The following is an 18814-nucleotide window of genomic DNA, read 5'->3' as shown; positions in this document are numbered from 1 at the left end:
GTAATGTTCTCTGGTCAACTGAAACTGGCTGTCCTCTGAACAATTGCTGTGAAAAGTCAAAAGCTTTGTGTGACCTATTCGATGTTACTATGTTGCGACAGCTAAATTTCAATAAAAACTATAAGGGTCGAATACTAGATCTAGTTATAACTGACTGTCCAGACTTATTTACAATTTTACCGACATTACACATGAGCCGTCTAGATGAGAACCATCCGACATTTGAACTAATACTTCAAACCACTCCTTCTACATTGATTCAGCACACATTGCTTAAAAAACTATGTTTTCGTAAAACTGACTATGAAAGCTGCAGAAAGGATATATTGAAAATTGATTGGGCTGAATATTCATTTAATATGGGATGTGACGAATTTGTTCTGTTATTTTACAACAATATACATTCAATCATAGAAAAATATACTCCTAAGTCTAATGGTCCAAACAATAAATATCCGCAATGGTATTCCAAAAATTTAATTAAATTGCTTACATCTAAAAACAAAGCTCATATTAGATATAAGCGATTTGGTAACCCAAGGGACTATGACGAGTTCTCTATGCTCAGAACTAGAACTAAAGAAGTTATTAAGAGGTGCTTCAGAACATATATAGAACGAATTGAAGAGGATGTTAAACTCAACATAAAAGCTTTTTGGCGCTACACAAAATCTAAACGTATCACCAATAATATTCCTGGTCGAATGTGTTATCAAGACAAAGTTGGTACTACGGGTGAAGATATTGTAAACCTGTTTGCTAGTCATTTCTCATCAATTTACTCTTCTAATACCACAAATAATTACTTTCCTAGCTTTCCGTCATCAAACTTCTCTATTGGTAATTTACAGATAACTAGAGAGGAATTGTTAAAAAAGTTACAAAGTGTCGATCTCTCTAAGGGTGCTGGCTTTGACGGGATTCCACCTATTTTTGTTCGTTTTTGCGCTACTGCTCTTGTTACACCGTTATTGATTATATTTGAGAAATCTTTGCACGAGGGAGTATTTCCTAGCCTATTGAAGATAGCCAAAGTTACACCAGTGTATAAATCTGGAGACAAAGGTGATGTTTTGAATTATAGACCTATCTGTATTCTAGACTTATTTGCTAAGATATTCGAGGGTTTCATCTATACCCATATGTATAACCATCTCAAACATATATTGAGCCCACGACAGCATGGATTTGTTACTGGAAGGTCAACCAACTCTAATCTTTTATGCTATTCTACTTATTTATGTTCATCATTTAATGATAAAAAGCAGGTGGACGCTATATATACCGATTTCTCAAAAGCTTTTGATAGAGTAGACCATTTTGCATTGCTTGTGAAGGCTCAGCATGTGGGGATTCATGGGAACTTATATAGATGGTTAAGTTCTTACCTTTTGAACCGTACCCAACTGGTTGCTCTGAGTGGTTACGAATCTGTGCCTTTTTTAGCAACATCGGGCGTGCCCCAGGGATCGAAGCTGGGTCCTTTACTCTTTTTGTTATTTGTGAATGACTTGCTTAGCAAAATAAGCAGTGAATGTTTGGCATATGCAGATGACATTAAAGTCTTCAGACGTATATCCGATGAAAGAGATTGTGAGACCTTACAATTGGATATTAATACTATCTCTGCTTGGTGCGATGAAAACTTTATGGTTCTGAATATTGAGAAGTGCCGAGTTATAACGTTTACAAAAAGTAGGAACCCTATCCAGTATAAATATAATGTTAAGGGTATTCTAGTTGATAGAGTTGAGGTGATTCGTGACTTGGGAGTGCTATTTGACTCTGCTATGTCTTTTAGACCTCATTACAATGATATATGTAGTAGAGCTAACCGGATGCTATCGTTTATCCTTAGAACTGCTAAACCATTCAGGCGAGCCGACTCCTTGATTATCTTATACAGCTCTCTCGTGAGAACCATAGTTGAGTATTGTTCGGCGGTATGGACCCCGATATACCAAACTCATATAGATAGATTGGAGGCTATACAGAGGCGGTTTGTCAGAGCATTGTGCTATAAGTATGGTCTTAGGCGAAAAATAAACCAATATGACCAGCGTCTTGCCCACTTTCAAATGGTTAGTCTTGAAAGGAGGAGGTGGGTGAGCGACCTATGCACTTTGCATAAAATAGCAAATGGCTCATCTGACACCTGCCTTTTGGAGAGGCTGGAGATCAAGGTGCCGACGCGTTCTGTGCGCATCCAGGAATTATTTGTTATACCTATGACTGATAACAATGTTTCCCAGAATGCTCCGCTCGTAAGAATGTGCAAATATTATAATGCTGTGTGTGCTGAGGTTGATATTTTTCACAATAATATTTGTAAATTTAAAAAGATAGTTCATAGTAAATACTTGTAACCTTAATTACTAATTTAATTGATTAATGTATATGTATATACATGTGTGTGTGTGTATGTATATATATATTTTTTTCCTTTATTTTTTATTTTTTTGTCATTCGGTTTGATATGTGTATGTTGTTTAGTTGATATTTAGTGTAAATGCTGTGTACAGATATAACTGGAAGTCAGATTTTTAAATGTTGTTTAGTATGTAATAATTTTATGTATGTAGTCAGTCTGTTTTCTGTTTCTGTACCTTAATGTGAAAATAAAATAAAATAAACAATATCTTGGCAACACTAATGCGTAGATGACTCCACGGCCACATACTAATAATAATTATACCATTACTCTTGCCATTCACGTTCTGCTGAATTCGATTCACTGTTTCAATATGTTTAGAATCCGTACCGATTATTTAATACATGTTTTAAGTGGGAGCTTAGTCAAGATTTTATGTATGGAAAGGCGAAAACTAAAATTTCCTGAAAATTGCAGTTCGTGTCGATAATTTTTCATAAAATGTGGTTTTCAATTTTCTAATACACTATTACGGCATCTTGACTAAGCCCCTTTGTATAATGATGAACATAATACTAACAGATCTATATATAAAGGGATCTATTAAATAATCTAAAAATATGTTATATTTATGTTTTACGTCGCAAAAAGCAGAAAAGTTACTGAGACCCAATAAATATACATGATCTCTACTTTCGAATTACTTACATTAATTAAGACTGCAATAACTAATGACAAGAGATACGTATTTAGTATTTATCAAACTATTGTTTAACTATTGTTAAACAATAGTATCTCTGGTGGTTTTATAATTTTATATACATTAAAGTACCTATTATTTTTTTATATTACTGAATTCGATGTAGCATAATATGTTTCAAGTCCCGATGTTTTAACAGTTAACAGATGACAGGTCACTTCACTAAAAAGTATAGAGCAAAGACTGATACATGTCAAATATGATCTTAGGAGATTTTGGCCCTACTAAATTACTAATTAGTAATTAATATAGAGACTATAACACCTATTAAATAATACTTATTTAACTGTTATTTAATGGTAAAATCCATCCATAAGTAAGAAATACCTTACGGAGATTCGATTTTAGATTCTGATTAGTAATTTGTGTAGTATAATAACTAAAACCGCTGGTCGTAATGAATTTTAGTTTCGTAAATTACTTACTACGAATTAATTAGGAAATATTAATTATATTATTAATAGCTTTTTCAATTTAAAATGAATAGAACTAAAAGTATTAACTCCAAAACTGAGTGTAACCACGAGAGTGATATGAGTGCAAACGTGTACAAACTTATTACCAATGAGGATAAACCACCAGATATAAAATATGATAAAGAAAACTCGTGGATCGCAGCAGTTCAAATGTTTGTGTCTTTCCTTCTTGCTGGATTCGGTATGGTAGCAGCAAGCCTTCTCTTGGATGTGGTTCAACACTGGGAAGTATTTCAGAAGATACCAGGTGTCTATATACTTGTACCAGCTCTCTTGGGACTTAAAGGAAATTTAGAAATGACTTTAGCATCAAGAATGTCAACGCATGCTAACATGGGCCACTTAAGTACCTGTTTAAAGCAGTTAGTTGTGGGCAACCTGTGCCTTATACAGTGTCAAGCAGTGCTTGTTGGATTCTTAGCAGCCATGGCTGCTGTGGCAATGGGCTGGATACCTCAAGGCTTATTTGATATTCACCAGGCTATGCTGCTTTGTGCATCAAGTGTACTTACTGCATCATTTGCAAGTTTTGTGCTTGGACTCATTATGATTGGTGTTATTGTAGTCTCCAAAAAATTAAATATTAACCCAGATAATGTAGCTACACCAATTGCTGCTAGTTTGGGTGATTTAACAACTTTGGCACTGCTATCATGGATTTCTTCAATGTTATATCGATCACTTGGCACAAGTCTTATATTGCCATCTATTATTATCATTATTGGGGCAATTTTGGTCCCTGTTTGTGGATATGTTGCATCTCAAAATAAATTTACTACTCAAGCTTTAGATGAAGGATGGGTTCCCGTTGTATCAGGAATGGTTATAAGTAGCACTGGAGGTTTAATATTGGGTTACACAGTTTCAAATTATCAAGGTGTTGCTGTGTTTCAATTAGTTATTAATGGTATCGGTGGAAATATGGCTGCTGTACATGCTTCTAGACTCTCAACATTATTTCACACTGGACAACAAGAGAAATATGTTATAAGTAACACAACTAAATTGTTGATGTTGATGGTGGTGCCTGGCCAACTTGTTTTTGTTTACACAATTGCTTATCTCAAAGCAGGTCATACCTCTGTTACACCTATATTTATTTTAATTTATGTGTGTGCAGCACTATTGCAAGTATTTCTTTTGTTGATAATAAGCCATTATTTGGTTGTGTGGATGTGGAAATTAGGGTTAGACCCAGATAATTCAGCTATACCATATTTAACAGCTCTAGGTGATTTACTTGGTACAGCGTTGCTTGGTGTGGCATTTTATATTCTATTTGCCATAGGGGATCAAGATAGTGATCTAGGTGACTGACAATACATTTTTATAAATATATACCTAAACTAAGACTGTTTAACAATTTTACAATAATTAGTTTCATCTACCTTTACAATTGTCTAACAATTTTGTTGTGATGAATGTACTTATACTTGATTCTTTTAAAGAATACATTAAGTGAAGCAGTGTATGGGATATATTATATCTAAAAACTGCATGTCAATTGTTTTATATCCTATGCCTGCTGTTTTATAATAAAAATAATTTGTATAAATGTATTGAGCTAAAAGTACTTTATATTGGTGCTAATACTGTACTTTTGCATATCATTATTTTATTATTAAATATTTTTACATAGAAATTTATTTCATTTTTAAAATTAATTACTATAGAACAATTATTTCTTCAGGCTGCTCCCTATACTCTACTAAGTATACAGTTATAGAGAGCTTATGTCCTCATATAATATGGTAACATAAAAACATCTTTTACACTGTACCTATAGTTTAAAGCAGCTAATAAAACCCCAAGGCATTTTGTAAATTATTTTATTGACTTATCCTAACATTTACTTGACCTCACGTAATCTTCTGACAGCTGAACGACAGGATGATGCTGCAGTTGTAGAGAAAACCCAGGCCCCACCGGCTACGGTTCTTTTACAACGCTTGCATGACCAAATACCCACACAACTACGTTTCATGGCATCCTGAAATAATAAATAACTTTGTTAACATAGTGTAGTGAATATATGAACAATTGCTATTTTATATTTAAATAGCCTATAGTCTACCTATTCTTAAACTCTTAAATTACAATGTTTTTATGGTCTTATTTGTGATCAAAACATAACCTTAATGACATTGAGATACGAGGAGTATTATATATCTAGTTGGATCAAGTTTAGCTTAAAAAAAATATTCAAAACCAAATCAATCTTTTTATTTAAATTTATTTACAAGTACGCAGTGGGACTATGATAATAAAGAAAAAAATACATACTTTTCCACAGAAGGAGCAAGTATATTTGGCGTGTTGGGTCACTTCCATCTTTTTGACCATTTTACGAAGGGAGGCACCGTAACGTGTACCATATTTGCCAGTAATTCCAACCTTCTTAGTGCGTTTGGCCTGTAAAAATATTCACCACTGTGAGATACATTTTTGTAGAAAATAACACTCACGCTCACGGAAATACAACGGTAATAAACAAATGATATTAATAAGCACTCGATTTAAATAAATTTTAATAGGTAAGTCCGAAAGATTTCCAAAATTATTAAGAATTAGTTTCTCACCATTTTAAAAGAAACCTGCCTAACAAAACGTATGACAGAAAAGAGTTGTCATTTGTAATTTTCCTCCATTCGTCGTTGGTTGACGACTGACAACTGACAACTAACAAGTTATTGACAACTGACAACTGAACTGAGAACCACAGCTAGTATTTCAAGAGTATTTTATATCAGTTAGTCTATCGATGGCTGTGATTGATTAAATGTTCTAAAATAATGTAGTTAAACTTTAAATAAAACTGAAAATTGCCGAAGAGATGCTAGAAAATTTACATCATTAGTATGAACTATCATCAAATTTATAATATTGATAGTTTGAAACTACAGAGTGAATATCAAAATTAAAACTAAATTGACATTGATATAACTTGACAGACTTTTAAAACAGTTATGTGCGAAATCGTTTGAAGTTGAGTGTTGGTTGACTGATTGAACCATTTCTTCGACCTACAAATTGTTAAAGGTCGATTTCGGCTTTAGGAAACCGTCCCGAAAATCTGGACGGGCAAAAATTGTAATATAAAAACAAACATGTTGCGAACGATTGTTGTACGAAACCAAGTTTTGGCTGATAGCGTTAAAAAAGCTATTCGGTGTAATGTCACGAGATGTTTGACCACAGAATTAGCCAGGAGGAAACAAGCCAATAAGTAAGTTCTTTTTAGAGTGATTTTACTTGTTATGATTAATTTTAGTCACTTACGTATAGCGTTTTTTTATCTTATAAAGTTTACTAAAAACAAATCTATAGGTACTAATTCTGCAAGTTCAAACTTAAGGTAATTGCATAATCGTAATGTCAAAACCTTGGAAAATGACATTGGTGGAAGCATGTGCGTGTACCGGTCTATTTGCCGATTCACAATATGTTATTATTTTTTTTATCCGTTTATGATGACAATTATTTTTCCATTTCGCATTCACTAAGTCATGACATCCTTAATCCTTGATCTATCTGTATTTCATCAAGTCTAATGATTTTTATGTTATATTTCGTTGTTTACAAAAATGAAAAAACAACTAACATTAACTCTTAGTGAGCACACAAGATTTCTATAATCATGAGATTAGAATAATTTTTCTCTCAGTATTCATAATAGACTCAGTAATAGTGGCTTAGCATTTTTATGCTTAAAAAATTCAAAAATTTACAGATTATTATCTCCGTCACATCAGCAGTTATCTGCAACTCAGCAATGGAGTATACAAGTAAGGCATTACTCAGATCTACCTCCTCATAACAAAGTAAACCTACCAGCTCTTTCTCCAACAATGGAAAATGGATCTATAGTAAGCTGGGAAAAGAAGGAAGGGGACAAACTTAGTGAAGGTAAAGTGTAATTTTGATTGTTAGAAACAAATATATCATATAATCAGCATTACACTGAACTTTTGTTTACAAATTGGAATTACTTAAGTGTGCTCTATCACAAAGATGCCTCAATATTTCAAGATATTAATTAAGTAAAAACATACAACTTCATTTCTGGGGCAGCAAGAGACCTCAGGCGTAAATAACAGACTATACTAGTAGAATTGTGTTCTAAGAAATAATCAACACTAGCATATAAACTTTTTCTAATACACATTTTGCTTCTTTTCATTTAATGATAACTCTTTGTAACATCAAAATATCCACAGTCCCTTGAGTATTGTTATACATATAGAGTTGCAAAATGGACTAAATTTAAGTCTAGTTGCGGAAAATGAGTCCATCTACCCACCTACTGACATATAGAGTTTACACTGTATAAATTTTTCCAAAATGTATGTGAGAGGCCTTTTTTTCAAGTAAAGTCTGTCTAATCCTGGTTAAAACATACATTTTTATAAAGTTATTCTCATTTTTTTTCTGTGGCAAATAAATGTAAGAATTTATTCACTAACTATTCTTATCTTAATATCGCTGAGTAAAATAAATAAATTAATGTTCAAGGTGACCTGCTCTGTGAAATTGAGACTGATAAAGCAACTATGGGATTTGAAACTCCAGAAGAAGGATATCTAGCTAAGATCTTGATTACTGCTGGTACAAAGGGTGTTCCCGTTGGCAAACTTCTTTGTATTATTGTTGAGAATCAGGCTGATGTTGCTGCTTTCAAAGACTTTAAGGATGACTGTAAGTAACATAACAGTTGAGTTAAGCCTGGCAATGAATTTATTGGTGTTTTTGCTATAAATAATTGCTTCTTTGCATGTATGTTCTAGACTTAAATGATTGATAAATGTAATTTGGTGAATTAATATTGTTATTGTATCTATGAAAATTTGATTAAATAAGGCAATATATTACGAGTAGTTAATATAAATAATAGTGTATTAATTTCTTTAAATTAACACAACTAATGTATGGGTATACCCACAGCATCAAGTGCACCCTCCAGGCCTGTACCACCTAAAGAAAAAGGTTTTTATTTAAAATTTCATTTTTTTTCATATTAACATGCATTTTGTCACTATCATTATTTGCTATTGATTGTATCCATTACATACATTACAGTTTCATCTTTGAATATTCAAATTATTATTATAGCCATTTTCACAATTTCATTTTACACAAACAGTGGTTGTTGCCAAAAGCAGATAATTAATATGAATATCAAAAGAAAAGCCAAATTAATTTAGTTTTTCTGAAAATTAAAGCTAGGATCTTCACATATGTACTTCATTTCAACAAGTTCCATGATGATACCACGATGGCGTTATGGGGCTGAGATGGAATTTCGTTTTTAGCAGCTGCAGCAACTGCCGCACCTTCCTCACCTGCAGCTCCTGCGCCTACTGCTGCTGCTGTCCCAGCAGCCTCAGCCCCACAACCGGCTGCGGCCTCCCAACCAGTACCAGACCAGCATAGCAGGATCTACGCCAGCCCTATGGCAAGAAGGCTAGCGGAGCTAAAGAATATTCGTCTAGGGGGTAAGTTACTTATTAAGTTATTTGTTTTGAAGATTGAAAATCTATATTGTAGGATGTTGTTTGGAAGCATTCTAGTCTATGTTCATTTTGGTATTAAAATTAGTTGTATATGTATTGGATTTAAATGTTTATCTATCTAAATCTATTTCTATTAGTATTATAGTTACTGGACTAAATTATATTAACAATTCTCTTGGAATATTAAAATTACGTCTATTGTGGTACATATTGGTTACCAAATGACCCCTCACAGGCCAAGGGTCTGGGCTGTATGGTTCAGTGAAGAGTGGTGACCTCGCAGGAGCAGCACCAGCACAATCACAAGCATCTGTATCAATTCCGGCACCAGCTCCAGGTGCCACCTTTGTGGATATCCCACTCTCTGGTATGAGGGAAACAATTGCAAAGAGACTGTCAGCCGCCAAGCAGACGATACCCCACTATCAGCTGTCAGCTACTGTCAATGTAGAGAAGACTTTGGAAATGCGAAAGTTGGTCAACGATCGGCTTGCCAAGGAGAAGTCTGATATTAAGGTATGGCTTTTGCAGTTAATATAATAATGTCTTAATAATTATTTTTCCATTTACGATAAAATATTATTTATTAATTTCAGATATCGGTTAATGACTTTATTGTGAAAGCGGTAGCGGCGGCCTGCAAGCGTGTGCCAGCTGTCAATTCACATTGGATGGACTCATTCATTAGACAGTAATATACTTTCTATTAATGAAGCCGAGAAAAAATGCAAGCTTTACTTAACTTACATAACTACAGTAGCATTTCTAAATAATTAGTTAATCAGTGATGTCTTTCCATAAGTATTGTTTATTATAAAAGCCATACTAATAGTATTGGTCCTTCACATTAATAACATGATATCCATCATGTTATTAATGTGTGTTAGTAATGTGTAGGAAGAAAGAAGAACTTCTATATTTAAGTTTATCCTAACTTGATTATACATAGTTATTAAGTTGTTTAATTTAAATTTTTAGATATAGCAACGTTGACGTTAGCGTTGCGGTGGCCACACCCACGGGCTTGATCACGCCCATTCTTTTCAACGCCGACTCACGAGGGATTATTGACCTCTCGAAGAATATGAAAGAACTGGCTCAAAAGGCCAAGGACAGTAAATTACAGCCTCAGGAATACCAGGGTGGAACTGTTACTGTATCCAATCTTGGAATGTATGGTAAGCGAGGAATTATAAGTTGACTCGGCCACAATCTATATTGAGACTGGCCAGGTGCTTTTTATACTATCTTTTATACAATGGGATGCTAAACAAAGCCCTGTAATTATTTGTAGCTTTAATATCTATAATAATCTTTAAGTAATGGCAAAGTCTTGTCTAATTTCACTCCTTTGATAAACCCTAATCGTCCAAAAAAATACTTTGAATAATTTTGTAAAAATCATAATCCAATTGTTGAGGGATAGTACCTATTTATTTTTGACAAGACTTCTCTATTAGTTTCTATATATTATTGGCAAAATGTTCACGCGCTTCAGAAACGTCCTAATCACACCGTCGAAGTCACCCATATATCAAAATCCAACCCTTATTTGACTTGGGTATACATATATATTAGACTTGGCGCCAAATCTAGTTCTCCCATTTAGAAAATTGGATAGGCTTAGTAGGGCTGTTTATATATATGTAACTGCAAGTTAATAAACATTATATTACATATACTTTATATTACAATGATTTTCTACTAAATATATCGATCACCTACTTGCCTATTAAGTTTAAAAATGATCATGAAACAGAATCAGAAATGTGAGGCCAGGACCTAAACAGGTTGTAGCGCCACTGATTTATTTAAATATTTTGTGTAAACACTAATTAACTTTTTAGGTATTACAATGTTCAATGCTATCATCAACCCGCCTCAATCCCTTATCTTAGCCTGTGGTGGACTACAAGAGATTGTTATACCCGACAAGAATGAACCTCAAGGGTATGTTGACAAATTATTTATTTTATTTATTTAATTATAAGAAATCTAACAGCTTACTTAATACATATTATTAAACAAAATACTAATACAATACAGAAAGCCAAAACAGATTACATAGATTAACAAATTATGTATAAAAAACAGAAAACAAGCAAGCGCATTAAAAGAAAATTTTACATTTAAAAAAAAAACAAAAGAATAAAATTAAAAAATTGAAATTTGACATTTAAAAATATTTGCGCCTTCTATCTTTATTTTATTATTTATTATATAGTGTATTTGGAAACGAATATTTAGTGTTAAGATTTTCTATTTAAATTGATTTATATATTCCAGATTCCGTCTAGCTAAATTCGTAACATTCACTGCATCGGCCGACCATAGAGTAATAGATGGCGCGATCGGCGCTCAATGGATGAAGGCACTTAAAGAAAACCTTGAAGATCCAGCCAACATGATCCTATAAGTGAACGAGTGAAAATTCTATAGACTCTTGTTAGCCAATCGTATAGAACTATGAGAAAGATGGTATAGGCGTTATTGCGCACGCAATAATGAACTTTAGTTGTATATAAATAAGGTCAAGTTATCAACATACAAATCACTTACTTAAAATTCTAAGAGAAGTTTTGAAAATGGAACGTTTTCTAATGTTTAAAAAAAGAATGCGTTTGGCTAACCAGAGTTGAATGGAGCAATTTTGACGCAACGAAACAAAATACCGAAGCTATAATTAAATCTACATTATGTATTTTTATTGATGATTAATATTTTTTTTTATAAATTTTTAAATAATGTTGCCTCATCATGCTCCTGTCTTAAATCAATTTATCGGGAAGTGATATGTTTGCTTAGATAATTAGTATTTATTTGAATAGTATGGACCTCGATGATTGATTTGAAATTGTATCCTATTGTTATATTTATTTTATTTGTTATATTTTTTAGGGAAAATAATATTTAAGAGATTATTGTGTACCAATCGTATTATAGACGTTAAATCAGAATAATTGGATATAGTTTATTAGGGAATTGTAAGCTGGGTAAATTCTTAAAAACTACCTTTTTTTATTTATATAAAATCGTTATCATGTAGTCTAAGCGAAAATATTTTAATTATTTTTTTGCTTTTTTTATGTATTTTATTGACAAATCGGTTTCATGCATTTTCTAGTTTTAGTACAATGATAGATCATAGTTTTTCATGAAAAGTGCACCCAATATGAAAAAATTATACAATAAATCTTGTTACCATCAAGGCTGTCGTTTTGATGCTGAAATGTGGTTTTATGAACGTTAGCGGAATATATTTTATTTATAATAATTTTGTTTTATTTCCTAATAACCCAGGTGAGTTAAAATAGCCGTAAAAGTAATTTTTCGTAACTAGTTCGAATCAATAGTACTTTTTAACTTATTTGCGTATAGAAAGAACTCTTTACTGACGACTGATTATTATTATCAGTTTGTTCACGTGAATGCGCTAAATGATCTAGTGAGTTGTAAGGTGGGATTTATTACTCGACTCCATTATAAAAAGATGATTAGGTTTTTTTCGTTAGATGTTTATATAATAATTTCGATGTTAAGCACTTTCCATAGGTCAAGGACATGCAATAAAATAAATTAAAAAGTTGCGTGTGAAAATGGTCATAGACTAATGAGAAAACAAGGTGAAACTGAAAGGTGTGTCAGTTGGGCTTGTCATTAATTTTGCAAATAATTAAATTAATACATCATTATATAAATGTACTTTTATTCTGAATGTATAACTACCAAATTAAAAAATAAAACTTCGTGGGGAGTGGGAGTATAAGAATACATTTATATTTTGAAATTGACAAATAGTCGTTACAAAATGGCTGACTCAACGGAACAGGAGGTTGAAGGCGATGAAAAAAAGGTCGTAAAAGAAATACCTGTAGTTCAGGATCAAGGTTACTTCATCCACGACACGGGAGATACTTATGAAGGGTTCTTTGAAGCAAAAAAGAAAGATAGAAATGTTAAAATGCATGGTTAGTTGACAGTGATCTTACCAATAATTACGGAGCCGGGACCGCGTCTCTCTTTTCCTTTGAACTAAAATCTCGGAAATAAATCTCTTTGAAATAATTCACGTCAATCATATTTATTACTTTTTGAATTCTGGATCAAATATTTTAAATTCGACACTAGCAAGAATTAGACCTATGAGATATCATAGCATCACAATTCTATAAAATGAAAGTATTATCGTTTGAATCAAAACTTGAATAAAGATCAAAAGGGCACCATGGATCACGAGCTCCACTTATTTTTTAACCTGTTTACCTACTTCGAAACAGCCGAGGATCAATATGTTATTACTTATTATCACACTGCTATGTAAATGACCAACGACTGTGCCCATACTCTGTAACATCATATGACAAGTGAGATCGACGTGTTTGTATGGGAGTTTTATGTAGTTCTTCTCAAGAAACGTAGCATTGATGTAGAAACCTTGGTATCGCGTAGAATAAAATCTCATTATTAAATAAGGGTGAGATTTAGAAAGTAATGCCAACTATTTCTCCCGTTTGTCAGAATCCAATAGATTTTTTTACGTATGGGAGTTCAACTTAGCGTCTCGTTTCTCTATCACCTGGAAGAAACCGGCATGCCATAGACCCAAAAAGTTGACAGGGAGTGGCGCACAAAGGCTGATTACGTACTCACTTATTAAAAAGAATAAATAAAGTAACAGATTTTAAAATCTGAAGCCAAGAGCTAAAATGTAGAGCCACTGGCTTTTTTGGGTGATTAGAACTTATGTAAACTAGGTGGATAGGTTATATATAAATTAAAAAGTATATTAATGATAGGTTCATCGCCCTATAATCAAAATTATCGAAGCGTTTCGGAACGCTTTTGTCTTTTAAGTTAAATTTAATGAACCATTCACCATTCCACTCCATAACTTGCGTTATGCTCCAATTGCTCAAAATATTAGATCCAATGTTTTTGTTTGGAGCGAACAAACGATATTTGATAAATCGCTTTATGGTTTATTGATATGACCCCTACTGTTCGCTTCGTGTATCGTTAGTCTGATAAATTGTAAATTGATTGAAAAATGCACTTACGATCAATAAGCTTTCGTTAAGTTTAATTATGGATTAAAGAATTGTGGCTAGGTTAAATGTTGACAAGACTAAAAATATACGACACCTGATAGGCGGCCACAAACTAATATTATAAAGTAATAGTTTGTAAGGTTGTAGGCAAAATATCTACAAAAAAAAGATTAGAATTTTTGAAACCTCGCTGGCAGCAAACGTACGCGTACGTAAGTACGTAAAGCGGAAAATACATGGGGTATTTTCGTACACCTCCAGGTGTGACGAATGAAAAAAAAAATTATTGACGTCACTAGTTGGACCAGCCTGTATATATAAGTTAGCGAATAGTTGTAGAGCGTGAACAAACAAAACAGCCCGTTCAAACTTTCATATTACATCCGCATCTGTCAGTAAGTTTTCGATAAACTCAAAACGGAATGGAATTTATTGCGATTTTTATATATTGAATAATTTATGACGAAGGTTAAGGCTGCCAGTGCGCAGCCAGAGCTGGTCGCTAGTTGAAAATAATATGCGGAGTCATGTAGAAAACACAGTCGAATTGTTAGTATAAGCAAATGGGTAAAATGAGTGTCCATGGACTGCGAAGACCTTTTTGAGCTCCCCGAAGCCTCTATCTTATTTGTTAGCTACAATAGGCATACCGAATACACAGAAGGTTAGGTATCTACTTGATGATATTTATTTTATTTATTAACACTTTGTTGCAGAAACATAATATCATTGACATAATTAAATGAAAAGGAGGGCAACTGGTGGCCTTATCGCTTTCGAGCGATCTCTTCCAGGCAACCACTCTCACTAATTAGAGAATATTAATTACCTTATAAAAGCGAGTACTTCTGTGTTTAGGTCCTGGGGTGTATACAACTGCTGAAGGAGACGTCTACGCAGGTACCTGGGAGGTCGACCGTCTAGGAGGCAATGAAGAATCAACCATAACCTTCACAGATGGCGCTAAATATGAGGGAACACTCAAAGACTGGTGCTACAGTGGCCACGGAAAGTACACATACCCTGACGAAAGCACTTTGCTTTGCGACTTTGCTGAAAACGCTCCCGTAGGAAACTTAAAGCTAATTGATCCAAATGGACACACTTGGCTAGGCAAAGCCGAGCAGGGTTTTGGATGGTTCCAACCGGTTAATCATTTCTATGAGATGTTGGAAAAGACACGCGATTTTAAATATCGGAAGCATACAAAGAGTAGGGATATAAAAGACGCGGATAAGGTTTCGAAGATTCTAAAATGAAATCGTTTTGCAATTAATATACAGGTCTAGATTAAAGTGAATGGAAATTATTTATTTTATTAATTATTGATGATAATAAACAATAAGGTTATTGATGAGTATTTTCATTCAAGTACTTACCGCATGTTTAATTTGGTAGTAAAATTATTGCTAAAAATATTTTTTATTATTATTTGAGAACACAGTTTTTATCGCGCTCTACAACTGTCTCGTGAGCTATAAAAACGATAAATCCTTAAAAAACATACAATAGAACGAATCACTCCGCGGTTGAATTTAGTTAACCATATAAAGAGATATGATGCAATAACCAAATCTACACGTCCATCTTACATTACTTACAAGGCGCATACGTGATTGACTATTATTAAACTTAATTCATAGTACTTCATTATGCTTTCCAATTAAGACGATAGCCAAAAAGGTATAACGGTATAAGGCCTATAAGTGGGTCATTTAACTCTAACTTTACTATTGCAACGTGACAGGAAGCCTTCAAGCATACCAAAATGCATATTAAACCGCCTTAATGCTTAGGCCGCACTGCAAGTTTCTACGTGAGTCAGGAACAGTAAATTCGAAAATTGTTATAGTGATTCTGTTTTTTTTAATGATAATAATATTTTTCTTAATACAAAAGAGTAATAGTAGACTCAGGCAGATCTGTGGCCGAGAAGTAAGTGTCAAAACTCTGGTTTCCTAAAAAGGGATTTTATTTGCTGAAGCTTAGGTCTGGTGGGCTTGGCGTCTCCCGTCGGGCCCGGTCGACAACTAATCCCGAAATATACTCATGATATTTATGGGTGAGTTGAAGCACGCTGGCCGGTGGGAGCCACATTATTGCCTCTTGTGCTATTTATTCCCATCCTTCTTATCCTTATCTTCCTGTCCCCATTTTTTTGTATCATATTCTTGGCAAAAATAATTAAGTTGGAAACATGGTACAAAAACAATATGGTGATACAATCTAAACTTCGCATGTTTAGTTATAAATTAAAGTTAATTCATAATTATTCATATAAATTCATATTAAAATTAATTTTTGTTTCTTGGTTTCCAATTAAATTCTGTTATTTTTTTTGTTACTAAATTTTTTTTTTCAACTTAAAAGCTAGCGGTTTCACTGTAGTGCGTACAAGGCGTAGGAAGCTCCATCAACTCGAACTTAAAGTGAAATATTTAAACAATACAAAACTGGTTGGTGTTAGGTGCAAATGGTATAAGTACCACTTTAAGAAATTAGTATTACACCTGTCGAGTTGATTATAATTGATAACTCTCTTAGTAAATATGGGTAGGTGTGAAGTGTTTGTTGCGAACAATGTTATTAATAGAACTATTATAGCTATATAATTTATATTATATATAATAATACTGTCTGTATTATTTTTAAAAGCATTATTTGAAATCTTGATGGAGAATCGTTAACTCTTATTTTGTATCTTAGCATCATAATATTATTGAATCAGTATTTTTATACCTACTATCATAAAGTTTTGAGTTACTCTATCTGTTTTTAAAACAGCGTATAAAGACAGAGCGACGGAAAAACGAGTATTTTAGTTACCTTCAATTTAGTTTTTATAGTTAAGGTTCTATATTTCATTAATTATAAAATTAATCTATAAAAACTCTTTCAATTAGATATTGAGTGTTAGCATCCGACTATTATGGTAGTATTTCTTAAAAATTCTTTAACTGAGGTAATAAACTGAGGTAACATCGTTAGTACATATATGTGAATAAAAAGGTTAATGGGGCAGCTTATTACAAGGGCTCTGTTCCAGGCTATTTATTTATAAATAATATATCATAAAGATATAATATATAATACATATGTGAATGTGTGAGCACCCTGTATCTACATAATGATTTAGTTATCTGCTGCATTGATTTTATAACACCATCCGCCGATCACTATTTCATTTTAGTATAGTTTAGATAACTTTTTCAAAACAGTAAGTATGGAGCTGATTGCCCATCTTCTCCACATAAAACTTCCTTTTGGAAGGGGCAACTAGTCGTAGACTTTCAAAAAAGCAATTTTTAATAAGCTTATTAAAATAAAAAAATTGACTTTTATGAATGGACTTGTATATACTTCGACAGTAAGGTAAATAACCATATAAATATATTTAGAGAAGCCTACTTTTAAACATAAGAGCAATATTCAAATGCGAAGTAAACGGAAAAAACCTTTTATGGTATTTGTAATCCTTTTAGCCATGTCGCAATTGACGCCATCCTGATTAGTAGCAAATGGTTTACGCCTACAAGCAAGCCTTAAGTAGACGTTCACTAAAAGCTGACCTAAGCCTTATTTCAAGGCCATAACGCCTACATAAAGTACATTCTCAGTTGAAAAGCCTAATTTACCATGCCTTAATAAAAAGCCGAATGATATTCTGTAGTTATTTATATAAAGTATTGAACAGTGGAGCGATTAAGCGTTGATGCACTAAGCTAAAGTTCCGTGGTTTAGTACCTGGTGGAAACATAATTGTTGTAATTGCATATCGAGATTAGCAATGCGGATTTAAGAATTATGTTTAAACGTTTATATCTCATAGTTTTAAGGAATCATATAACTATTTAGCTTTCTCACAATTTTGAGCTTTCTACATGGAAAACTTACGTCATAGAATTAGAAAAATAAAAAGTATATTATATAATAAAATAATAGTGATTTGTAGGGATTCTAAACTGGATCTTTCTTATGCAAATCCTTTCCTATACTTCGTACCCAGGTATAATAAGTTCATTATAATATGTATTATGTATTGGTTTCACAGTCCGTCTACTATAACATATTTGCAAATAATAGTTATCGACGTTTGTTGTAAAAATTGCTGCGTTTGGAAAGACCCAATCGTTAATTATTTGTATATCTTTCATCAGCATTATTAACTCCTACTAGTTAGGCCTGTATTCACTTTGATTAGTGCGAGTGCAAGTGATTAGTAATTTAGTATGACTAGTGCAGGTGTGTAGTGCAAGTAGAGTCTCTTGTTTAGTGGCTCTCTGAAGTAAATTCAGTCGTCGATAGCTGTCGACCAGTATGTGTGGAACTTGAAAGAAGTACTGAAAAAAGTATTAAACGTGGTGCTATCTGAAACCGAAGAAGTTTTTGAAGCTGATCTTGCAAGACCAAGAAAAGAATAGATTCGAAAATGGATTGATAGTAGACCCATTCATGACACCATCATGCATTTACAATTGTAATGTTTAATACGATATACTTCTGCACAAATGTATACTATATATACCTACTTTATGTTAGTACCGACACTGAAATTGATTAATACCTTATCGTGTCCCAGTTCCATCCCGGATTCTGTCTGATAGGATCATTTTTCTTATCCTTCTGACCTATTTTTAAGCTTTCCCGAG

General features: G+C 33.0%; 4 protein-coding genes across 8 annotated transcripts; 3 read left to right on the top strand and 1 right to left on the bottom strand.

Moving 5' to 3' along the window:
* The first annotated feature begins 3370 nt into the window (after positions 1-3370).
* LOC110998183 (solute carrier family 41 member 1) lies at positions 3371-5534 on the top strand. The gene has a single exon (XM_022266684.2). It carries the CDS (start codon positions 3611-3613, stop codon positions 4922-4924), a length of 1314 nt encoding a protein of 437 aa, XP_022122376.2. The 5' UTR covers positions 3371-3610; the 3' UTR covers positions 4925-5534.
* On the bottom strand, positions 5421-6294 carry LOC110998184 (60S ribosomal protein L37a). Its single transcript, XM_022266685.2, has 3 exons — positions 6187-6294; positions 5891-6019; positions 5421-5597 (listed from the first exon to the last, which is right to left on the bottom strand). Exons 1-3 carry the CDS (start codon positions 6187-6189, stop codon positions 5457-5459), a joined length of 273 nt encoding a protein of 90 aa, XP_022122377.1. The 5' UTR covers positions 6190-6294; the 3' UTR covers positions 5421-5456.
* Positions 6295-6585: 291 nt separating this feature from the next.
* LOC110998178 (dihydrolipoyllysine-residue acetyltransferase component of pyruvate dehydrogenase complex, mitochondrial) lies at positions 6586-12391 on the top strand. Of its 5 annotated transcripts, none has more exons than XM_022266678.2 (10): positions 6586-6833; positions 7338-7513; positions 8120-8302; positions 8549-8590; positions 8917-9099; positions 9401-9633; positions 9714-9808; positions 10096-10295; positions 10965-11067; positions 11404-12391. In XM_022266678.2, the coding sequence occupies exons 1-10, from the start codon at positions 6715-6717 to the stop codon at positions 11531-11533; spliced, it is 1464 nt and encodes a 487-aa protein (XP_022122370.2). In that variant the 5' UTR covers positions 6586-6714; the 3' UTR covers positions 11534-12391. The 5 variants fall into 5 exon arrangements, with proteins under 5 accessions (XP_022122370.2, XP_022122367.2, XP_022122366.2 ...); XM_022266675.2 differs by having other exon boundaries at positions 6587-6833; positions 8920-9099; positions 9353-9633; XM_022266674.2 differs by having other exon boundaries at positions 6587-6833; positions 9353-9633.
* Positions 12392-12848: 457 nt separating this feature from the next.
* On the top strand, positions 12849-15464 carry LOC110998191 (radial spoke head 1 homolog). The gene is made up of 2 exons (XM_022266696.2): positions 12849-13085; positions 15024-15464. Exons 1-2 carry the CDS (start codon positions 12926-12928, stop codon positions 15422-15424), a joined length of 561 nt encoding a protein of 186 aa, XP_022122388.2. The 5' UTR covers positions 12849-12925; the 3' UTR covers positions 15425-15464.
* The last annotated feature ends 3350 nt before the right edge of the window (positions 15465-18814 follow it).

Source organism: Pieris rapae, chromosome 2 (assembly GCF_905147795.1).
Source record: "Pieris rapae chromosome 2, ilPieRapa1.1, whole genome shotgun sequence".
Taxonomy (NCBI): domain Eukaryota; kingdom Metazoa; phylum Arthropoda; class Insecta; order Lepidoptera; family Pieridae; genus Pieris; species Pieris rapae.
This window is presented reverse-complemented; position numbering and strand designations above follow the sequence as displayed.

Coding starts and splice junctions, on each gene's coding strand:
- LOC110998183 (XM_022266684.2), top strand. CDS start 3,611: ATGAATAGAACTAAAAGTATTAACTCCAAAACTGAGTGTAACCACGAG.
- LOC110998184 (XM_022266685.2), bottom strand. Junction 5,598..5,890: donor CTTGCTCCTTCTGTGGAAAA/GTATGTATTTTT, acceptor TTATTATTTCAG/GATGCCATGAAACGTAGTTG.
- LOC110998178 (XM_022266674.2), top strand. CDS start 6,715: ATGTTGCGAACGATTGTTGTACGAAACCAAGTTTTGGCTGATAGCGTT. Junction 6,834..7,337: donor AGGAGGAAACAAGCCAATAA/GTAAGTTCTTTT, acceptor AAAAATTTACAG/ATTATTATCTCCGTCACATC. Junction 8,591..8,916: donor TGTACCACCTAAAGAAAAAG/GTTTTTATTTAA, acceptor TTTCGTTTTTAG/CAGCTGCAGCAACTGCCGCA.
- LOC110998191 (XM_022266696.2), top strand. CDS start 12,926: ATGGCTGACTCAACGGAACAGGAGGTTGAAGGCGATGAAAAAAAGGTC. Junction 13,086..15,023: donor TAGAAATGTTAAAATGCATG/GTTAGTTGACAG, acceptor TTCTGTGTTTAG/GTCCTGGGGTGTATACAACT.